The 22,901-nt window shown below is 33.6% G+C and overlaps 1 protein-coding gene across 1 annotated transcript in view; it reads right to left on the minus strand.

The window, feature by feature from the left end:
- Positions 1-22,901, minus strand: part of GLRA2 (glycine receptor alpha 2) — a 346,612-nt gene that overhangs the window by 190,757 nt on the left and 132,954 nt on the right. Inside the window, exons 5-7 of the mRNA XM_051984495.1 lie at positions 11,932-12,014; positions 6,277-6,414; positions 2,666-2,880 (exon numbers count right to left, since the gene is read on the minus strand). Of these exons, the coding sequence (XP_051840455.1) occupies positions 2,666-2,880; positions 6,277-6,414; positions 11,932-12,014 (436 nt within the window). The remainder of the gene's footprint in view (positions 1-2,665; positions 2,881-6,276; positions 6,415-11,931; positions 12,015-22,901) is intronic.

Raw genomic sequence — 22,901 nt, forward strand, 5'->3', positions numbered from 1 at the left:
ATTACATCAATTTATGTTTCAGCTATCTGTTAAACTTAAATCATGTGTTTACTCTGGGAATCAAGTCATGGTATACAGTAAGAAAGAAAGTGAATAGGAGAACAGTAATTAACAAACAAACAAATAAATAAATAGGCTCAAAATGAATTTTCATTTTTTTTCTAGCTGAAGAGTGATCTTTCTAATGATGCAAGCTGGAGGCAGAGATAGTGGGGGTGTTGGTATCACTGGTAATATAAATTCACATGAAAGCAAAAATATTTTCTTTCCTCAAAAAATCCCTATTTGTACTTTCTTCAGGTAAACAAAAGTTTGTGTAGACTTTTTATTCATTTAATAGAACATAGACTTTTCAGGCCAACTCGGAAAAAACTCTCTCAAAATGGCTGCAATCTATCTTTCCAAATTGATTTCATATTATTCTATCTAATATGTAGCCAAACTGGATTACTAACCATTCCCCAAACACAGCATTTCAGTTTGTATCCCCCAAGCTTTTCTGTGGGCTATGCTCTATATCTGGATCGTAGCCTCTTTTTATCTCTGCCTTTCTGAATCCTCATCATTCTTCAAAACCACTAAGGTACCATCCGAGAAACTACCTCTGATATTTCCTATCCCCTACTTTTCTCTGTCCCACTTCAGATTACTTTCTATTTACTACTCTAAACTCCTATTGTATTCTCCCAGTAGAATGAAGGATCCTTGTGATGAAGGACTCTGATTTTTGCCTTTGTATTTTCCATGTCTAGTACAATATATTGCACATATTAGATATATCTATCATCTATTTCTATATATTTTATTGCATTCAAAGTACAACATAACATTGAACTATAAGTAACTTGATAGCTTTAGGTAACTGTTTCTTGTATTCACAATCTTTCCTCTACATCATCATCATCATCATTTTCACAATCCATTCTGAATATCTTATAACAACAATTTGCCATCTTGTCCCATCACTGCCACTACTTTCCACCCAAAACAAACCTATTTAGACTGAAGACTCCCTTATACTCAGTTCTAGTAGAGGTTGAATGAATCAGTGAATGAAAACAAATCTTTTAAAGGATTACAATCAGATAACCTTGACTATACTTTACAACTATTCATGCCAGAAATGTGGGGACCTTTTGACATCTTCCCTCCTTTCCTCTTTTGTTAGCAAATACATCAGTTATAACACTGCTCTTGGAAAGGATATAGAAAAGGAATGTTTTATGGTTCTACTTATTATTGTGATTGCCCTTCATCTATGTCTGTCTCCCCTCCTTCACTAGAATATAAACTCCCTGAGTGCAAAGACTGTATTATTTTTACCTTTATATTCTGCATAATGCCTGGTCCTTAGTAAGCACTTTAACAAATAAATTTTCATTTATTTATCATCACCATTATAATCACCATTATTACCATCATCATCATCATCATCATTATCATAGCTGACATTTTTACAGCTGAGTTTTACAAGGCATTTTAGGACAATAAATGCATGCTTTATCTGTCTGCTTGTCCAAGACATCATCTTTGCTAAAAGAAAGCCTATTTCACAATTGTTATCTTTTGGTTTGAATTTTGTCATTAAGATCATGCAAACCATTTGAACGTGACATCAAAGCAGTCAAGGGGTGGGATGATATTTCAATGACATCTCTGGTACTGTGGACTGGATGTACTGTTTCACCCACATGATTCAATACATATTCAACTATAAATTTAATAAATAATTTAGGAAAATTTTTGCTAATGACACAATGTCCTCTGTTCAAGAAATAGACCGACATTTATTTATTCTGTTTTTCCCTTGAGTTTTTAGGAAACATTCTGAATCAAAATTGATTATTAGGAATTTCTTAGTGATTTATATAATCAACTTTCTTCACATTATATCTCAGTTTAAACATATTCCTACATATATCTAGATGCAAACATGACATCTTACATAGCTACAGCAGAATGAATCATCAACACACTATTTTTTAAAGTTACCAAAAGGTCTACCTGTGCTACAAATAGTCTCTTCCCCACCTCCTTGAGTGCCATGATGTCTGAAAATGCACCACTTTGATGATTCCTTTAGTTAACTGACAGGATAAAGCATTAAATCTATTAGAAACATTCAACATATTACCACATGCTATTTTAAACAACTAAACTACATTATCATAATACTGCATATTAATTCTTTGAAATTTTTATCTGTGAGAACATCTCATTCAAAGTTCAGGACCATAACTCAATTTCTGTATAGCTATGTGACTTGATCAGTCAGAGTAATCAAACAAGTTTGTGTTTACAGAATTCTTATGCCTAAGTCATTTTTAGTCTACACAGATTCCCTGCAAGCTTTCTTACACCAATCACTCAAATCGCTGAGGAACAACAAAAGTGATAATCAGAAGGACTTTCAATAACTTCCTTGAGTAATTTCCTGATCCTAATTCCCTCTCTTCCTTTACCATGTGTATCTGAATTTGATGAACCTAAATGGCTATCATCTTCAAACATGCCATTTTCCACCATCCCTGTTTCAAGTACATTCAAACACAATATTTACTTTCTATTTGTTTACATTAGCATATATTAATATTCACATAGATTTTTCCAATAGAAAAGAACTATAATGAAACTGGAGTCAGAAAACAAAGTAACCAAGTCTTACCTTTGGAAGTGAAGCCCTGGAACCAGAACTTTGGGTTGTCATTGTCAAAACTGTGGTGATGCCCAAAGCCACTCTGGCTGGTGCTGCATCCATGTTGATCCAAAAGGAAACCCAGGACAAAATGACTATCAATAGACTAGGAATATACATCTGGATCAAATAGTATCCCATCTGGCGCTCCAGGTGAAATTTGACTTCAATGCAAGTGAACTTTCCTGCAAAAAAGAAATTTATTTTGTAGAGTTAACCTCATATTTCATTTTATTCTAATAAATAACCTTTTCTGATTGACATATAGATATGGTTATGGATATAGTGACATATAGATATGGTTATGGATATAGTTATGAATATGGGTAGGAATAGAGATGGAGACAGATATAAAGGTATAGAAAACAATAACCACCTCCAAATGTTCAGTAGACTTCTTATTTTAATGCAAAAAAAGCAGTATATTACAAGATTGTAGAATCACAAATTTAGTGTCATTGAGTTCAATTCCCTCATTTTATAAATAAGGAAACTGAGAATCCCAGAATAAGGAAATGTGACATAAATTATTTCAATCAATTAAATTTTTATTGAAAATTTTTTCTTTCTGCCTCCACTTAAAAAATCTGTTACTATTTTTTTTTTTGCGCTCAGATAATTGGGGCTAAGTGACTTGCCCAGGATCATATAGCTAGGAAGTATTAAGTATCTGAAGTCAGATTTGAACTCAGGTCCTCCTGATTTCAGGGCTGGTGCTCTATCCACTGTGCCATCTAGCTGTCCCTAAAAATGTGTTATTTTTTGAGGCTATATTAAACTGACCATTTAACTTCCATAACTTTGATTTATAGAAGTAATTTTGAAGGCATCAGGGTAGGCAAGATTCTGTTTGAGGAATTTGGAATTTAAAGTTATGCAGAGCCTCTAGCATAGAATCTCTTGCCACTGATACAAATAAACAATTTCACTTTATCTTATAGTGAGAGTTTTCTTGCAACAGGCAGGTTACCTGGAAGCATTTATTGTGTTCCAGACACTATGCTAAGTTCTAAGGCTGCAAATACAAACAAAAAGAGAGGCAATCCTTGACCAAAATGATCATATATTGAGGAAATCAAAGACTAAAAACAGGTGGTGGTGGTGATGGAGGTGAAGTATGGAGAGTCAGAAATATTAACTGACCTTCCCATAAGCATATAGGGAGTCAGTCAGTAAGTCAACAAACATTTATTAATACCTATTAGTCTGACTAATATGGAAATGTGATACAAGTTTCTACATGTATAATTTATATCTGATTGCTAACCATCTTTGAGATGGGAGGAGAAGTGAGGGAAGAAAGAAGGGTTAGAATTTAGAACTTAAATTTTTAAAAAATGTTTTAAAAAGTTTTACTATATAATTGGAGGAAAAATAAAATATTGTTTAAATGTCCATTAGTCACCAAGCATTATAAATATACCAAGCTCTGAAAATAGATAAAAACAGCACAAGACAATCCCCACTTTTAAAGAACTCACAGTCCAATGGGGGAGGCAATATAACAACAAATATGTACAAATAAAGAAATATAGGGGATAAATTGGAGATAATAAAACAAAAGAAAAGCACTAACATTAAAGAGGAACAGGAAAAACTTCTGGTAGAAGACTGGATTTTATCTGAAACCTGAGAGAATTCAGGGAAGCCAAGGAGATGAAACAAAGAAGAGAATTCTATGCATGGGGAACAATCAGGGAAATATGAGAGTAACCCCAGTAAGGTCCAAACTTTAATTTACTATCTTGGGTTACTGTCCTTAAATATGATTAAAGTTTTAATCATCATGCCTTCCCATATAGCAAGATTCATAAGAGATTAAAAAAATAATTCATGGTTATAGTGACTGGATACTTTAAAAAGTGACCAGATAAGAAATCTGGATGCTCAAAAGATAATAATAATCTATAGAGAAGTCTAATGTTCTATACTAGCAGCAATTGGAATATTTTCTTCAGCTTTTCAATGATATTGACCATTTAATTGATACCACTGAACTACTCTACAAAAAACAATAAATGTTTACCAGTCTCCGCCAGCATCAGGAGAGATGCACCGGCAGGCAGATAATGTGATGTGGCTGCATGTACACTGGATCATGAGTTAGGAAACCTATGTTCTAGTCCTACTGCATCCATCAACTAGCTGTGTGACTTTGATAGCTTGCATATGCCTTCATGATCTAGCACACGCTCAGCAGATAAACTACTCAGGGCTGCACCTGTGCAAGACATCCTGAATAGATATAGCCTTACTCTTATTCACTCTAGTATGATCAATGCACAGACTAAAGCGCCAAATCTTCAAAAGGGGAGATCACCATCTTTCACTGCATGGTCACAAACATTTTGGTACAGATATAGAAGAACTGTCATTGTCACATCCGATATTGTCCCCAGTGCCTCTCAATACTATTTCATTTCCCCTGTAGGTTATGTCCTTGGAGCCAGCTGAATTTTAGCCAGCTGAATCTTATCCAAGATCCTATTACTGTGAAGCACTGGAAAGCAGGATGTCTCTATTTCTGGGTTTACAAACAAGCAAGTTATTATCCCCGTTTTACTAAGGCAGAGCGTGCCAACCCTCATGTGTAATTTCACCCAGCATACCAATGACAACAGTAGATTGGGTTTTAGGAGGGCTAAAGTTCTAGCTTTGCTTCCTATACATAAACTTTAGTATTTGTATCCATTCTTCCCAGATAGACCTCAGACTCATGAAATCACTTAGTTTTTCTAAGTCACCTTACTTTTGTGTTGAGAGAAACAGAGACAGAGACAGAGACAGAGAGACAGAAAGTGATGGGAAGAAGGAGGAGGGAAGAAGAGAAGGAGGAAGGAGGAGAAGAGAAGACAATTAAAAGGAGAAACCAAGAAGGGAAGGGAGAGGAGGGGAGAAAGAGAGAGGGACAGAAATAGAGACCGAAAGAGAAAAAGAGAAAAGCCAGAGACAGAGAGATGGAGAAATGGAGAGAGACAGAGAGATGGAGAGAGACAGAGAGATGGGAAGAGAGAGAGAGACAGAGAGACAGAGAGAGAGACAGAGACAGAGACAGAGACAGAGACAGAGAAACACAGAGACACAGAGAAAGACACACAGAGAGAAGGAGGGATGGAAAGAAGCAGGGAGGAGAGAGGGAGGAAGGAAAGGAGAATCAGAGGGAGGGAGGGAAGGATAGAGAGAAAGGGAAAGAAGGAGGAAGGAAAAGAAATAGAAAGAATGATAAATAGATAATAGATGATAAACATATGGATAGAACAAAAATCTTTTAACTGTATTCTTCAGGAGAAATTATATTTAGCTGTTTCTCTTTGAAGACTTGGTTTAAAACTTTGTAAATTGATCATATTCAAAATGAGTTACAGGGAGGCTATCTCTCCTAACCTGTTCTAGAGATCACAAGGACTTTTTGTATTAAATTTGCTTGTTATATATATATATGACCTCTAAATGAATATTAAATACTATATGCAAGTGAGAAATAACCTAAATTACAGATACTATATGGAGAATAGGGATTACTTTATTTTTCAATTTCAAAGAAAATCCCAAAGTCTTAGTTTAACAGAAAGAATACTTACCAGTGTTGTAATGCTTTGTGCAATACCCAAGTTCCTTCTCTTCTTTCAAAATAAACTGAGGTAAGGTTAAACCCTCAGCCACTTGTACTGGGCCATCACTTAGCCACTCAAATATCAGATCATTCATGGTGTAGCCAACTAGAGTAAATAAAACACCTTGGTCAGTAGTATGGATAGACACTTCCTAGAAAGTATAAAATTTTAATGAATGACATGGAAAAAACAAACAAAATAAAAACGTATATATCTGAGGTAGGACTGCTCAATGAATCTGGAAGAGACTATAAAAAGGTATATAATCACGAAGAGGCAATGTGATGTAGTAGATACATTGGAGATAAAACTGAATTCAAGTTCTATCTCTGGAAAATTATAAATTCTCAGTTTTTCCAAGCTGAGCTCTAAGATTTTAAGTTACAGATGATTTACAGAAGTAGAATTTCCCTAATTTCTATTTGTCTCATTGGATCCCAGATTTTTCTCATTCTAAGGATAATTCTTTATTCACATACACATATCTACACACATGTGTGTAGGTATGTGTTTATACATATGCACATACATGTATACATATATGTGTATAGACATATTCATTCATATATTATTAATATATACAAATAGGATATATATATACATATATATATATATATATATATAATTAAAACCCAAATGTTTATCACTACCAGTGAAATTAAAATGAAAAATTGAAGGTTAATTTCCAGACTTCATTCTATGTGCTAATAAAGTGGAACTAACCTAATGTCGATCTAGTCTTGTTCTTTAAATCTTAAATTCCATCAAAAGAAACAAAATTCTTTTGATTTTATTTATGATTTATCATTAAATTAAAGATCATCAAAATGTTTTTTTAATAGCCACAAACATTTAAAATGACAGTCTTTTAAATAGTACCACAGTTCTATAACTTTCCAAATGTAAAATAATCTTTAATTCCTGTTTTTGGATGAGTTTTTCATCAGAGATCTGTCTAAACATTTCCTTTATTCATTTTTCTCCACTCCTAGGATCTTCAAATTTTTCAGGCAAGAAGTCTTTTTTTTGCTACAAGTTATTATATTTAAATCTTAATAAGTTTAGTTAATGAGGTAGATACTTGGCAGATAAATGGACAGACGATGCAAATAGAGCATGATTCATCATTCTTATTAGCATGACTATAGAGAAAAGCACGTCAGACCACTTGAGATCCTATGTCATATCACACCTGAGTCATCAGAAAGGATCATTGTCAGCTCAGGGTAAAAAAAAAAGTTCTCTATTTTTGTTGCATAAACAATGAATTATCTCTTAGGTATGCAAAAATCAAAACATTACATTCCAGAAGTGATGGCTACTTGTTTCCCCCTATATAACTTTTCCTTTTTTTTCTGTTATTTTTATGCAAGAATGAACATAGAGATTGGGTAGGGAAGTATGCAGTGGAGAGGCTTAGATAAGTCGGCTCTCACCTATAGCATACTCATTATTTTCAACAAAATTACTGCAGGACAGCACCTCAGCGAGAGTTATACAGAAATCAATGGCAAAATTAATTGATCTCTATCTTTCCTGGTGGGGTTCCTTTCCTTTGTCTTAGTCTTTGCCTGAAAAGCTTTGACTAAAGAATCAGAAGGGCAAGGCTCCATGTGTATATAATATTAGGTTATGACATGCAAGAAGGAAGATTTAGAGGTGTAAGGGGCCTTAAGGATTACCAATCTAATCACTTCATTTTTCAAATGAGTAAATTTAGGTTCAGAGAAATTATTTGTCCAAAGTGATACAGAATACAAAGCAGAGCTAGCAATCTTCAGATTCCATATACTGTCCTTTTCTTTCCACATCCCTAATTAAAGTCTCTTTTGGAAGCTGCATTTATTGTTTCCAAAAAGAAAAATAAAGGAAGAAATGTATGCAAGGAAATAAAAATCCTTGAAAATCTTTTCAAGGTGTAGGTAACTTTCTAAGACTATTTTTTTTTTTTTTTTGATGAGGTAGTTAGGATTAAATGACTAGCCCAGTGTTACACAGCTAGTAAGTATTAAGTATTTGAGTCCAAATTTGAACTCAAGTCTCCTGACTTCAGAGTCAGTGCTCTATCCATTATGCCATCTGGCTGTTCCACTCTAAGATTATTTTTAAAGTTTGCAGTTACAGAATTTTCTCATCATAAGTTCCCTTCACCAATGAAACCACAGACCTAAGTCCTCCTAACCCCTCAAAAACCAATAAAACAAAAATAAAATAAGATTAAGGGAAGAAGAATCATGAATAATTAGAACTAAAAGAGATTCCATAGATTTTTTTTCTCCTCTGTTTCACATTTTCCCATATTTGGCAAAATTTGGAGACAAAGCCCTAAGAGAGGAAGTGCTCTATAAATGCTTATTAACGTGCTCGTTAACTTGGTTGGTGACTAGTGTGGGACTTTTGTTGAAGTTTTTCAGTTGTTCAGTTGTGATCCCATTGTCCATAGCTCACCAGACCCTTCTATGAGCTATCATCTCCCAAAGGCTGTCCAAGCTCATGATCACTGCTTTCGTGACATTGTCCTCTGTTGTCCCCTTTATCTTTTACCTTCAATTTTTCCCAATATCAGAATCTTTTCCTAATTAATCCCAACTTTTCATTATTTGACCAAACTGTTTAAGCTTCAGCTTCAGTAGTTGACTTTCCACTGAATTGTCTGAATTAATGTCTTTAAGTATTGTTGGATTTGACCTCCTCACTGTCTAAGGGGACCCTCAAAAATCTTCTCCAGCACCAGAATTAAAAAGTGTAGATTCTGCAACTCTCAGCTTTTCTTGTGGATTGCCCAACTGTTACAGCCAAATATTTCTATGGAAAAACCACAGTCTTGACTATATAGACCTTTATTGGCAAATATAGGATCTGCTTCCACAAAAACACAATTTAGGTGGAGCAGTGCACAGAAAACTAGGCCTGAAATCTGGAAGTTTCATCTTCCTGAGAATAAAGCTAGCTTCAGACATTAGCTGTGTAATCCTGAGTAAGTCACTTAACCCAGTTTGCCTCAGTTTCCTCATCTGAAAAATGAGTTGGAGAAGGAAATAGCAAACCACTCCAATATCTTTGACAAGAAAATTCCAAATGGGGTCACAGAGAGGTCACAAGTGAAAAATGACTAAATAACAGTCTTTCTAGGGCACATATTTTTCTTTGAGTGTTATTGGTCCAAAACAATTTGGACCAGGCTGTCTTCCCTCCAAGTAGATGGTTGAATAGGGATGATAGAAAACCCGGATCTCTGGCCTGCTGAGCAGATCATGAGGAACATAATATTAAAAAGAATAAATATAGTCTATCATAAAATTTAAAGCTTACTTCATGATTAGGAACATCTTTAAAACTGACTTTTCTGCTATATATGTTGTGTGTGTGTGTGTGTGTGTGTGTGTGTGTGTGTGTGTGTGTGTTTGGTAAATATATTTAATGGGAAAGTCTATTTCATCTTACAATAATCAGAAGCTAAGTGGCATTTAATAATAGCTAGCATTTATATCTTGCTTTAAGATTTACAAAGTACTTTATACATATTATCTCATTGGACCCTCAGCACAACTTTAGAAGGGAGGTGCTATTATTATTCCAATTTACTGATGAAGAAATGAAGGCAGATTGTAGCTAAGGTGACTTATCCAGGGTCATGTAACTAATAAGAATCTGAGATTTGGTTTGTTTTACTGTCTTCCTAATTTCAGGCTAAGGCTCTATCCACTGCATCACTTAGCTGCAAAGAAATTGTGCTACTAATATTTGTCCCTTAATTATTATTTGTCAAATGAAGAATTCAATGCTTCATAGTCACTCTATTATTAAACTTCCCCAAATCCCTGTGAGGTCTTCAGTCACCATGAATATCTCTGATTCACAAACTAGTGAAACACACCAAGGAGAGAGGAAAAAAAGAAAATTCAGAGCTCTTGGCTCAAAACTCCATTCTCAATCTCAGGCATTACCTATCTGAAGACATATATACTAGGAAGATTATTGTAGTGATTTAGGGAGCACAGGTCCTCAGCAAAGTGGCAAAGTAAGGAAGAAGTATGTCAGGTGTCATTTTCTAAATCTTTTCCCCAGATCCTGAGCTTTTCCCCTGACCTCTAAGCACTGTTGGCCTCTGCTTCCGCATTCCTGATCAACCCTATTCCAACTTCACAAGCACCATATCAGGCTATGTTTCTTTCAAGTGTCTTTTGTGTTTATTAAACAAAAAAAAAGCTCTAATTAGGAATGAGAGATGTTTTGCATAAGTTCCTCTTTTAAAATATTAATAACTCCTGGGAACATTAAGTAAATTAATCATTTTCACCTTTCTGTATATTTTGTTTAATCAGCTAATCAAATTACTTTGCTTTTTATGCCTCACTGAAAACAGACCCATTGGGAGCGTGATGATTTTACACTTGATTACTTAGAAGTAAGGTAAAACCGGTAGTGTTGGAATAGACCTGGACATCCAGAGGGAAGTAAATTTATAAATATTGGCAAGCTCCTCTCTGTCTACACTGTGCTTGATATCATGCAGAAAAGGGTTTGTTTTGTTTTTGAATTTTGTTCTTCAGGAGATAGATTTGGAGTCAGGTAGAACTGAATTTGAACCCTGTCTCAGATACTTAATAACTGTTAACCTCTTCACAGTTTAGTTTCCTTACCAGCAAAATGAGGGGTTGAACTCTGGTCCCTAAAGTTTTTTTCAGCTATAGATCGCTGATCTTTTGAGTTTATGAGCATGTATTATTTTAAACATCTATGATTTCATTGATGTAACCTCTTGATTCCACTCTGTTCTCTACTTTTGATTTTCCAGACTTCTTTATCTAAAAGATCACTTTGTACCTGTAGCCCCCTCTTTTCATTGGTCAATTCTTTCCACAAGTTTCTTGTGGGACAGCCATCCAAATTCATACCTTGATTGTTCCTGGCCCTACCCTTGAATTTTTTCTCTATAACAACCCTGTGTAGATATCTCCCTTTATTCCCTTGTTTGACCTATAACAAATGCATAATAAATACTTGTTGATTTGACTTGGTGACTACAATGGGATCAGCCTTCACAAATAGATAATCTAGTCTTTCTTGAATACATCTTTGTCTTTGAAGTTCCCAAATTTATCAATTTCCAGTCTGATAGTGAGACTCTACAAACATAACTAGGCTGGTTCTCTAATGCACAAATACTAGACCCACATCACAAGTCTCTTTAGTTGTTAGCATTTTCCAGAATTAATGCTAAAGATTCTGTGGTCACTTCCCTATTCTAGAAAGCATCTGAGGAGTGGCTTCCATTGAGTGCAAAAATTCCCAATCTTTTTCATGTAATGGAACCCTTTCTTAAAATAATATTTTATTATTTACATTCATAAGTGAAGGGCATGTTAAATTTTAATTGAGGTTAGTGAAAATAAGATATAATAGGTTTTTCGCCCATCCAAGTTCATGGACTCTTTGAAATCTCTTCATGAACATTGAGTTTGTGGATCTCAGATTATGAACATCTCTGATTTAGTATAAGAAAGAGCATTCTTAGCTAATAGATAAGTGAATCTTATTGATCAGTTTCCATCAGTGGGAGAGAAGCAAGATATTGATAGAAAAAAATAAAACAAAACTTATTTCAATGAAAGGACTTACAGCTCTCTAGTTGCATTGTACATGTCTGGACATCCATGGGAAAGTTCTTCAAGTCCATTGGACAAGACAAGGTTAAAGTAAGCCTAAGAAAGGGGAAAGAACAAATCATTAAGTCTATTGAATCTGGTTCTAAATAAACAAAAATATATTTGTTATAAAGTAAAGTTACATTTTAAAGGCTAATAAAATCTGACACTGACATAGGACATTTTTTCTTGTCTTCTTTTTTTTTTTTCAAATAGACAAGAGGGACAGGTAAAATTTAAATACAGTGGACATCTCCTTATTTTTTCCTCTATCCCATTTTTCTCATTTCCCCAACTTCTCTTTCTTGGCGGGCACTGGCCTAGATTTCTTTCTTGAATCAGAGAGACAATTACAAAGAGGAAAACAGTTGCTCCTTATTCTACAGATAAGAAGGCTGACCTTGCCTTATTTCTTTAAAAGATCAGATTCAACAATCTTCTAATCATAACTGGGTGGGTAATTTCTCATCAACTCTAAAATAACCAGCTGCTGGTTACAGCAAAGTTGGTACCCATTTATAGATATCCTGCTGATAAATGTAGTCAGACTTAGCTATATTGTGACTACATGGGTATTCTACAAAGAATAGTGCTTAGTTATCTAAGTTGACATTTCAGCACTGTAGCAATACTGTTTTCTGTAAAAGTTGTATATACCTGAATGACTTCTTCCCAAATGACTGTCTAAATTAAAATATACAATGTCTTATATTCTGTAGTCATATACTATGCCCTCCTCTCCCATTAGTCCTTTTTATTGTAGTAAGTTTATTTATTTTTGATACACATTGCTTTATGAATCATGTTGGGAGAGAAAAATCAGAGCAAAAGGGAAAAAACCATGGGAGAGATTAAAAAAAAAAAAAGTAAAAAGGAAGTGAACATAGCATGTGTTGCTTTACATTCAGTCTCCTTAATCCATGCTCTTCCAACTCATTACACATTAATCTGGATACACAAAACCTCCTATTCCATTATCCATTATCCAATGGATATTCAATATCCATTAGAAGATACCTCTTTCCCTTCAGAACATTTCACACAGAGCACCTTCAAGTTATTTTTTTTGGTCAGGAAAAAAATGGTTCAAGAAGTCTGAAAGCATAGTTTTTCATTCTAGTTCTGTCACTACGTACTTGTAAGACTTTTGTCCAGTCACTTAATCACACTATATCTCAGTTTCTTCATCTTATTTATTAGGAGAGTGAATGTAGATAGTCTTTAAGGTTCCTTCCAAATCTAAAATTGATTTCTATGATTCCATGGCTGTGCCTCTCCCAGCTTAATGTCATTTCTTCCTTTTTGATTCCCAAGCTTTACAGATGTATCCTTTGTTACTCTTTCTCATCTCTATATACCCTCTTTTCTCTTGTTACTTGTTTCTTTTTAATTTATCTCTGAGCACTTTTATTGATTTAAATCCTCAAATAAAGCTAATAACAAGAATGATGCTAGTGGAACTTCTGTATCACAGAAAACAAAAGAAAAGGTTTGGAAAAAAAAATAAGCTTTGTGAAGTACCAAGTACTAGTGCCAAGTATATAAAGCCATTGAAACTTCCTAAAACTGCCTTCATAATTTTTATAAATAAATCGGTATTTCTATTAAGTTGTATTATTTGCCTATTTTAAAAAATATTGAACTGTGCTTTCCCCACTAAAGAAATAACCTAACTAAAACTGAAAATAAAAACAAACAAAAGCCTATTTCTCACATTAGGCTTGCAGTTTAGATTTTTTTTTTCCTCTGAAGAGGAATTTTTAATTTTCATTCATAGAATAAGAGGTAAGCCTCCTCTTTCCATTCCTTTGCCTCAATCCCCACCTAATTATGTTCTTGATAATTCAAGGATAATACTTCAGGTATACAGACTTATTTAGGTCAATAGTATTACCAGCATGGTAATCATTTACTGAGAAAAAAAAACTTTAATATATAAAAATCCATTTTCTCCTGGCTGTTTTCCATCAATCAGCCAAGAGTTCAGTAGATACAGTCTTTTTTACATTCATTTTTGTCTCTTCTGATTTCTTCCATAAGAAGTCTTTGCACTTTCAACTATATGATTGCCAATAGCAAAGGCTAGAAGGTTTAAAAATGCCTTTAAAAATCATGTCATCTGAGGTACAAATGAAAATTAGAATCTGTTCATTCAAAACTAGGAACAACCAACAATTTATTATCTCTAACTTAACATGTACCTGTGGAAAGTTGAATTTTGGACTTTACACTTATAAGGGGGAAAATAATCTATTATATTTTAATGTAATTTTTATTTTTTCTTTATTATAGCTTTTTATTTACAAGATATATGCATGAGTAATTTTTCAGTACTGACAATTGCAAAACCTTTTGTTCCAATTTTTCCCTTTCTTCACCCCACCCCCTCCCCCACATGGCAGGTAGACCAATACATGCTAAATATGTTAAAGTATAAGTTAAATACAACATATGTATACATTTCCATACAGTTATTTTGCTACACAAGAAGAACCAGACTTTGAAATAATGTACAATTTACCTATGAAGGAAATAAAAAATGCAAATGGACAAAAATAGAGGGATTGGGAATGCTATGTAGAAGTTCACACTCATTTCCCAGAGTTCTTTTGCTGGATGTATCTGGTTCTATTCATTTAATGTAATTTTTAAAAAAATTGAAGCTATATTAACAGGGAACATTTGTTATAAAAATATAACAAAAGTATCAAGTTACATGAATGGCTTAATCGTCTATCTTTTCCAGAAGACCCCATGGCACCATGTACTCTATTTAAGCAATATAGCATCTTCCAACATTTGTAGCTCAGGCTAGAATCATTCAACAAACATCTATTTAGCAAAAATTATGTACAGGCACCATAACAGGGCAGTGGAAACACAAGTACAAAAAAGAAATCATCCCTATTCTCAAGGAACTTAAATTCTATCCAGCAGATTCAATATATAACGATTTAAGTGTATCCAAAATAAAACACGGTCATTGGAAAGAGGGGGCACTAACTTCTGGGTGTTTAGGAAAAGCTTCATGCTTAAGGTAAAGTTTAAGTTGAACATGAAAGTAAACTTGGACAGTCCTAGTTTCCAGTCATTTGGTACCACAAATGGCTGAATAAGTTGTGGTATACAATATGGTGACTATAGGTTTAATATAATGATGATGATAATGCTATGCTATGCTACAAGAAATGATAAGCCTGATTATCTTAGAAAAACATGGATAGGCTTACATGAAATATTAAAGAGTGAAATGAATAGAACCAAGAGAATATAGTATATAATAATAGCAATATTGTTTTAAGAACAACTTTGAGTGAATAAGTCATTCTGACTATTATAAATACCCAAATTGACTGATGACACATTAGTCATGACACATGAAAGAAAATGCTATCAAGAGAAAGTACTGATAAATAGACATATGTGTAGAATGATCTTATATATATACATATATACATATGTACATACATATACAATATATAAGGGTATGTATATATACATGCGTACACATACACATATACACACATGTATATATGTATGTATATATGTATAATGTACAGATACATATATGGGCATGTACATATATCCTGCATGCACACATGTACACACATAACACATGTGGATATACTAGTGTACATATGCATAAATACATATGTACATACATACATCCAAATATATTTTTATATATATTTGTGTCTAATGGCAGTCACCTCTAGGACAAGATAAGGGAAGAAAAATAAATTTATATGATAACTTTATTATATATTTAAAAAGAAATAGCAAGTTGTATATAATAGATTGGTGGCTTTATATGCAATTGCTTTTTTAAAAAAATATACCCTGTTATGTAAATGCTTGTTTCATTCCACAATTTTTTAAAAAAAAGAAAATTTGAGATTCTAAGAAATAAGGAAGGAAAAAGAGGGCATTCTGGGCATAGTGGATAGTCTGTACAATTTTAGAGCTAGGGAAGATGGAACTACCTTCTTAATACCTTTGTACCTCTGACTCAGAGGGTCCTGCAGACTAATGTTCTCTTTTTCCTAAAACTTGTTCCTATCCACATCAAGGGGGTAAATGACTAGTGACAGCTCATAGAACTTTTTAATGGGGGAAAAACAAACTAAAATACTAATAATGTTCTCATAGAATCTCAGATACTATTTAATGAATGGAAGGGTCTTCCAGATACTCCCCAAATTCACCCCACAGGGATAGGAGTTGGCCTTCAATAAAAATTTGATAACTGATTGGTAGAGGGATTGATTGGCTTCCTCCTCATTCTAAAAGAAAGGCAAGCTTTATTGAGCTAAGCAGATCGTTGCATCTAGGTTTTAATTCTGTGAATTTTGCAATTGTCAATCATTGATGCTGATAGGAGTATATTATTTGCCATTCAGTATAGTTGACAGCATTTGTCACCTGCATAAGTTGATGAAAGCTAGAAATCCTTTTCTCATAGAATTGTAGAATATTCCAACTAGAAGAGATCTTAGAGATATTGTGGACTCTAGTCTCATTTTACAGATGAAAAACTGAGACCCAAAGAATAGAAATAACTTTGTCCATCATTACACCGGTACTGAATGGTAGACCTGAAAGTAGCTCTAGAAAGTTTCTACATGGAGACATGATGATTTCTAGCTAGTAGCCTTTTTATTATATTATTAATTTCTCTTTTCCAGCCCAAACCCAGATGGAGAGAATTCAGGAGCAAGATAGTGGCAAATTTCCATAACCTTCTACATTCAGGAAGGCAAGATTCCCCCTGTGTGCAAAGGGGGAAACTAACCTAAACAACATCTGTTCAGTTTAGACAAATTGCAGTAGGGTCCTCAGTTGGGGAAAGGATTGTTATATGTTGCAGCTATTATCTAAGCAATTTCAATTAGTTATTCATCATTACAACTGATAAAAAATGTTACTTTATTAAAGGAACTATAAAGATTCTAGTGATGAATGGGTGGGTCAATTATAAATTCAGAAACTAATAATACAATATGAGAATACTTATTCCCAGCTAAATATTTTATGCAAAAATAGCCATTTGATGAGTAGAAAAATTTAATGATGGAAAGACAAAAATTTTAATGAGCAATGTACTTGCCTAAAGCAAGTCCCATGAATGTACTATTTTTAAGGCTTGATTTAAATAGTTGTAGTAAACTTGTCTTCTTCAGGACACAGAGGCAAGGAATGCTACTGGATCCTCAAGTCAAATCTGTGGAATCACAGTTATAGATTCTTTGATGGGGAAGGTGTTTGCCAATCTATAGAGATAAGAATAGGGATTTGAGGAAACTCCCTTAGCTAATGTCAATCTATAATTTTTTTCAATTTATAGTTATAGAAAGCGTCCTAGAGCATTAAGACATTACATGATTTGTCTGGTTCACAAAACTAATAGCTGTCAAAATGGGACTTGAAACCAGGTTATCCTACTTTCAAGGCCAGTTTTCTATCCACTAATCTATACTGCCTACAGTGCTCCTTGTATATTGTAAACATTTAAGATTCCCAATGATGTGACAAGGAAAATGACTTTAGAGAACTCAGATGTTAGGTAATCAGAAAACCTAGCACATACCTGCTCTTTCAGTAAAGAAATATTCTAACCTACCACATACTATTGCAAAATTTTTATTTTTTATTATTATTATTTTTGTCAATACCTATGCTTTTATTAATAAAAGAAACTTCAAGTAGAAAATTTTCCTTATTAAGATAATTAATTTGTCATTTATCTTCTTAGTTTTATTGAAGACACTGAGAAGTCAGATAACTTGTGGCACAATTAACATGTATTTGACCTCAAATCTTCTTGGCCCTAAGGAGATCTTAACCTCACTAAACCAACTTCCTCTTTTCTGAGAAATATAAAAGCTTTGACAACATCAAAGAGATATAAGACATCGTTATTCTTTCTTCCGAGTTTATGATAGCTTTATTCAGATCCAAGTAAAGTCAGTGGTTACTTAAGGAAGGATAATCTGGCTCCATTATGAGGTGAGCATGCTTTAATTTGAAGTTTAGATGGATTTGTACCAGGGATTCCACCAAATATCTTTGGAACTCCCAGTTTCCCAATTCAGTGTCCATATCTATTCTGTGTCCATGATCTTGTCAGTGGTACCTCTTTTTGTGTTCTCTTCTTATCAAAACTTCTCAAGAAAAGATATGAAACTAATTCATGATAAGATATGAATAACTGATAGTTTCAGTATTATATCTTTCAAGAGAATTTGCCATATAAAGGTTTTTAGTCTGAGTATGAGAGCTCAAAGCCCTAAGCAAAAGGGACAATACTTCTTCAGTTTTCCTATCTTTGATTAGCTCGGTAATTATAGGTATAGGTTAGATGAGAAAGAAATTTTTTACACTGGGATAGGATCCCATAGGATCACCATCTATTCATCTGCTTTGCCTTCAGGTAAGATTGAGCTAGGATCTAGGTTTCTTGAATTTATTTCATGGCTACAATCACGAAATCTTTTCCAACTTCATCTGCTATTCTTATGCTAGTGAGATTTGACTATTTGCATCAAACATTAGAAAAGGATGCCATTTCAATTTAGCTGGAGCTTAGCTTAGGGGAAATTAGAAATTTAAATAAAAATCATAGTTATGAAAGCATACAAAGTAAGACTATTATTCATTTCCCTTAAAAATATATCAACTTGTTAAATACTTTGACTCATGAAGAATGAACATTATGTTTCTTATGTTTTTATTATATTTTCTTAAAAAAGCAAACATTTCTATGACTTTCTCCTTCAACTCTTGACTAGTTCTTTTTTTTTTTTAATTTTTTATTTAATAATTACATTATATTGACACTCGTTTCTGTTCCGATTTTTTTTCCCCCTCCCTCCCTCCACCCCCTCCCCTAGATGGCAAGCAGTCCTTTATATGTTGGATATGTTGCAGTATATCCTAGATACAATATATGTTTGCAGAACCGAACAGTTCTCTTGTTGCGTAGGGAGAATTGGATTCAGAAGGTATAAATAATCCGGGAAGAAAAACAAAAATGCAGATAGTTTACATTCGTTTCCCAGTGTTCTTTCTTTGGGTGTAGCTGCTTTTGTCCGTCATTTATCAATTGAAACTCAGGTCTCTTTGTCAAAGAAATCCACTTTCATCAAAATATGTCCTCATACAATATCGTTGTCGAAGTGTATAATGATCTCCTGGTTCTGCTCATTTCACTTAGCATCAGTTCATGTAAGTCTCGCCAGTCCCTCTTGACTAGTTCTTAATATTCTATTTGAATTTCATTCTTCAGTTTTAACTTTTAATCCTCTTTTTGGCTATCAGTAATTAATGTTTGAGTGTAAATGAGTTAATGATCTAATGAGTAAATGAGTTAGATCTTTTTGGAGATTTTGAAAGAAGAGAAAAAAGGGATGCTGTGGAGATAGCAGAGCAGTGAGTGTGAGAGCTCAAAGACTCGCACAATTTTATTAATGACCTAGAAACACAGAATTGTTCGGCTGCCCCAGCTGAACAGGAGTTGAGGCAGTCTTATAAATACTTCTGTCATTGGCATGAATACAATCCTCACCTAAATGCAATTATATGGGTATTAAGAGACACAGTAGATAACCACACTGTCTATTTTATTATTTGACCTGTGCCATTCTCTCCTTCATTAAAAGAGAGGCAAACATAAATTGATTGCTGAGTAGGTGGAGTTATGTTTTTCAATATTATAAAAGTTCCACAGAAGCATCCATTGTGCATTGGACAAAACTTGCCAGGAAAAGGAAAATGTGACATTAAATCTTATTTGTGATCAATACCTTCAAAGAGCACATTTGTATATTGGAGGATAAAGTTAACATAAGATCCAATATGGAGAAGATTAAATTTAGATGCTACCTATTATATCTTCCAAAGGTAAATTGTGCCTAGATTTTTTTTAACTCCTGTAACAATAACTATTTTAATTGGCATAAAAGGAAAGATGTTATTTTGTATAAAATATCTCTAATAAGGGACTAATAACTAAAATATTTAAGGAATTAATATAACCTTTTTCCCCCTCTGAGGAATTAGGGTTAAGTGACTTGCCCAGGGTCACACTGCTAGGAAGTGTCTGAGATCAGATCTGAATTCAGGTCCTCCTGACTTCAGGGCTGGTGCTGTATCCACTGCACCACCTAGCTGCCCCTGAACATAACATTTTAATACCAACAATCATTCCCTGTTGCATGTAGTCAGAAATATAAACTAATTCTCAAAAAGAATTGCAAACTATTAATGACTGTGTAAAAAGATTGCTCTCAAAAAACTTTAATAAGAGTGGAAATCTGAAATTTAACCTCATACTTAGCAAATCAACAAAAGTGATAATGTTGGGGATCTTCAGAAAGATAGTCACACCAGAACAACATTGTTATGACTGTGTCCAAATATTTTGTAAGAAATTTGGAATTTTGCTTAAAAATGAAGTTTAAAACCTCTATACAAAAGTTCATTAACATTAAGCCTGTTTCCTTAGGGTGATCATAGAAAGAAAAGTTTGAATGTACATCAAAATATAGTTGTAATTTTTGGGGGGGAAAGCAAAACAAAGCAAAAAACAAAAAATAAAATAGGGAAAAATAGTTGCTCAATTAAAAGGAAATACAAACTGTAATACTTAAATGAAATAATATATACTGAGATGTAAGAAATAATGGACATGGACAATTCAGAGAAGCATGGGAAGTTATTAAAACTGATAAAACATTAAAGAAAGCAGAAATATGAGAACAATATACAAAATGACTGTAACTATGTCAATGTTCCATTTAACAAAAAATAAATATGAATATTATGTAGTGAAAAATGACTGAATCTAGCTTGGAGTGTCTATCATCTTTTCAGAGGTAAAGAAATATGGGAATGGAATATATCTCATCATTCTCAGTTGATGAAGTTTTGTTTATTTTTGTTGAACTATTTTTTTCCCTTTTTTAAAAAAATACTTTGACACATTAGATAGCTTATTAGGAAGAGGTATGTGTTTATATTCAGAAAAGCAAGTGACAAGGCCAAAAATATTAATAATTTCTCTTTTTTTAAGAAAGAAAAACATTTGAAGATAACAAATTGGAGAGACTGAATGAAAAATAAGGTAGGAAAATACCTTCAAGTAATAGAAGAGTTCATATGAACTGAAATCTTATTTGCCATTTCCATGTCATTTTTACTGAGTTGTTCCTAACTGAAGAAAGGACTAGATTTGTAGCCATAAAGTCCTGAGTTTGAATCCTGATTCTGACATTTACTCTCTTTTGAGATCTTAGAGCACCACCTTGTTCATAGAAGGTGTTTAACAAAATGTTGATTGATTGATAATAATAATAGGAAAGTCATTTAATCTCTGATGAACACTATTATATTATTTGTGAAATGGGGATAATAATACCTCTATGGACCAGCCTTAATCACTAAATGGACATTGCCTCAGTAGACTCAAAAAAGCCATGGTTTTCCACTGCATCCAAGACTATCTCCATTCACCCTTCTCTATATCTTGCCATTGGGTCCAAATGACTATGAAGGAGAAAGGGAGGCTGGTAACTTTGCATAGCCTTCTCTCATTTAAATCCAATCACTTGCTAGTCATGGCTTCATATTCCTAATGTCATGATGCTTTTCCAGAATGCAGGACAAGTAACAATGTCTCAGGATTATTGAGAAGCTCAGATAGGATGGCAGTTGTGGAGAATTCTGCAAACCTTAGGATGATATGAAAATGTCAAATTTTGTTATTAATTTCTATCTAATTCTATTACTATAATAATAAAATAGAGAGCCTGCTTTATTGTTTTTCAGAAAATTGAAAAGTTTGGTTAACAAGATCTGTTTAGAACTCTGTTATAAGAAGTTATCTATATAAGAGTTCTGAATGTCGTAAGTTATCTTGGTGATAAGTGAGTTGCAGTGGAGAGAATGCTATATTTAGAATCATAAGATCAGAACTGGCATTCATTTGTATTTTCAGTGCCTATTTGATTTTGGGTAGTTATTTTTCCTTTCTAAACCTTAGTTTCCCCAACTATAAAGTAGGAGGGAAATAGATTAGATCAAAGCTTCTTAAATTGTGGATCATGTGGGGTCATAACCCCATATGGGGTGATATAACATTGTGAAAGTCACAAAATTATGATCTATTATCAATAAATGTTTGATTTGAATATATATTATACATGGGCTTGCATAAAAATTTTTTGAGTGAAAAGGTATCAAAAGTAGAAAAACTATAAGAAGCTTTGGTCTAGATAATCCCTAATTATTAAATCATCTCTAACATCCCTAAGTCTACATCTAAAAATATCATCTTAAAATCTGGAATGCTTAGATTTGTAGATGAGCAATTTTTTAAAATATTTTTCTTTCTTTGGAAATATGGGCCAAGAGAACATATTCCTTGTGTCCCAAATAGGCCACTCTTAAGGTATGAGTGTTTATTCTGGGCTTAACGGATCTTGAGGAATCTTTTGAGAGTAGCCCATAGGGTGAGCCAAATATAAACTCAATTAAACTTTACCATAAACCCAAACTTTCTTTTGGCTTTTTGACAGAAGAAAAATTCAAGAAAGGAGGATTAATAGAACATCACTGTCATTTTGCTTGCTGGTTTGGTTTGTTCCAGCTTTTGAATGCAACCGATTATTTTCCAGGCCAAACATTTTTGTATGATTGTATAAAAGCATTTGTGAGAGCCTTCATCTGTGAACATATTCTGGAGGCTATATTTATGTCTATGTTATGTCTCCAGAGATTCTCTCAGATTACAGGAATGCTTACTAAAGAGTTACTGTGGACCTGGGAATTCATTATTTGGGTTTGTGGCCCAAGGTGTCAACATATTTCTGAATTGTAGGGGATATATGCTATAAAATTGACTGCATAACAATGGACTATATAAAGGCCCTTGTGACACCCCAAAGC

The sequence above is a fragment of the Antechinus flavipes genome, chromosome 3 (assembly GCF_016432865.1).
Source record: "Antechinus flavipes isolate AdamAnt ecotype Samford, QLD, Australia chromosome 3, AdamAnt_v2, whole genome shotgun sequence".
NCBI classification, from domain to species: Eukaryota; Metazoa; Chordata; class Mammalia; order Dasyuromorphia; family Dasyuridae; genus Antechinus; species Antechinus flavipes.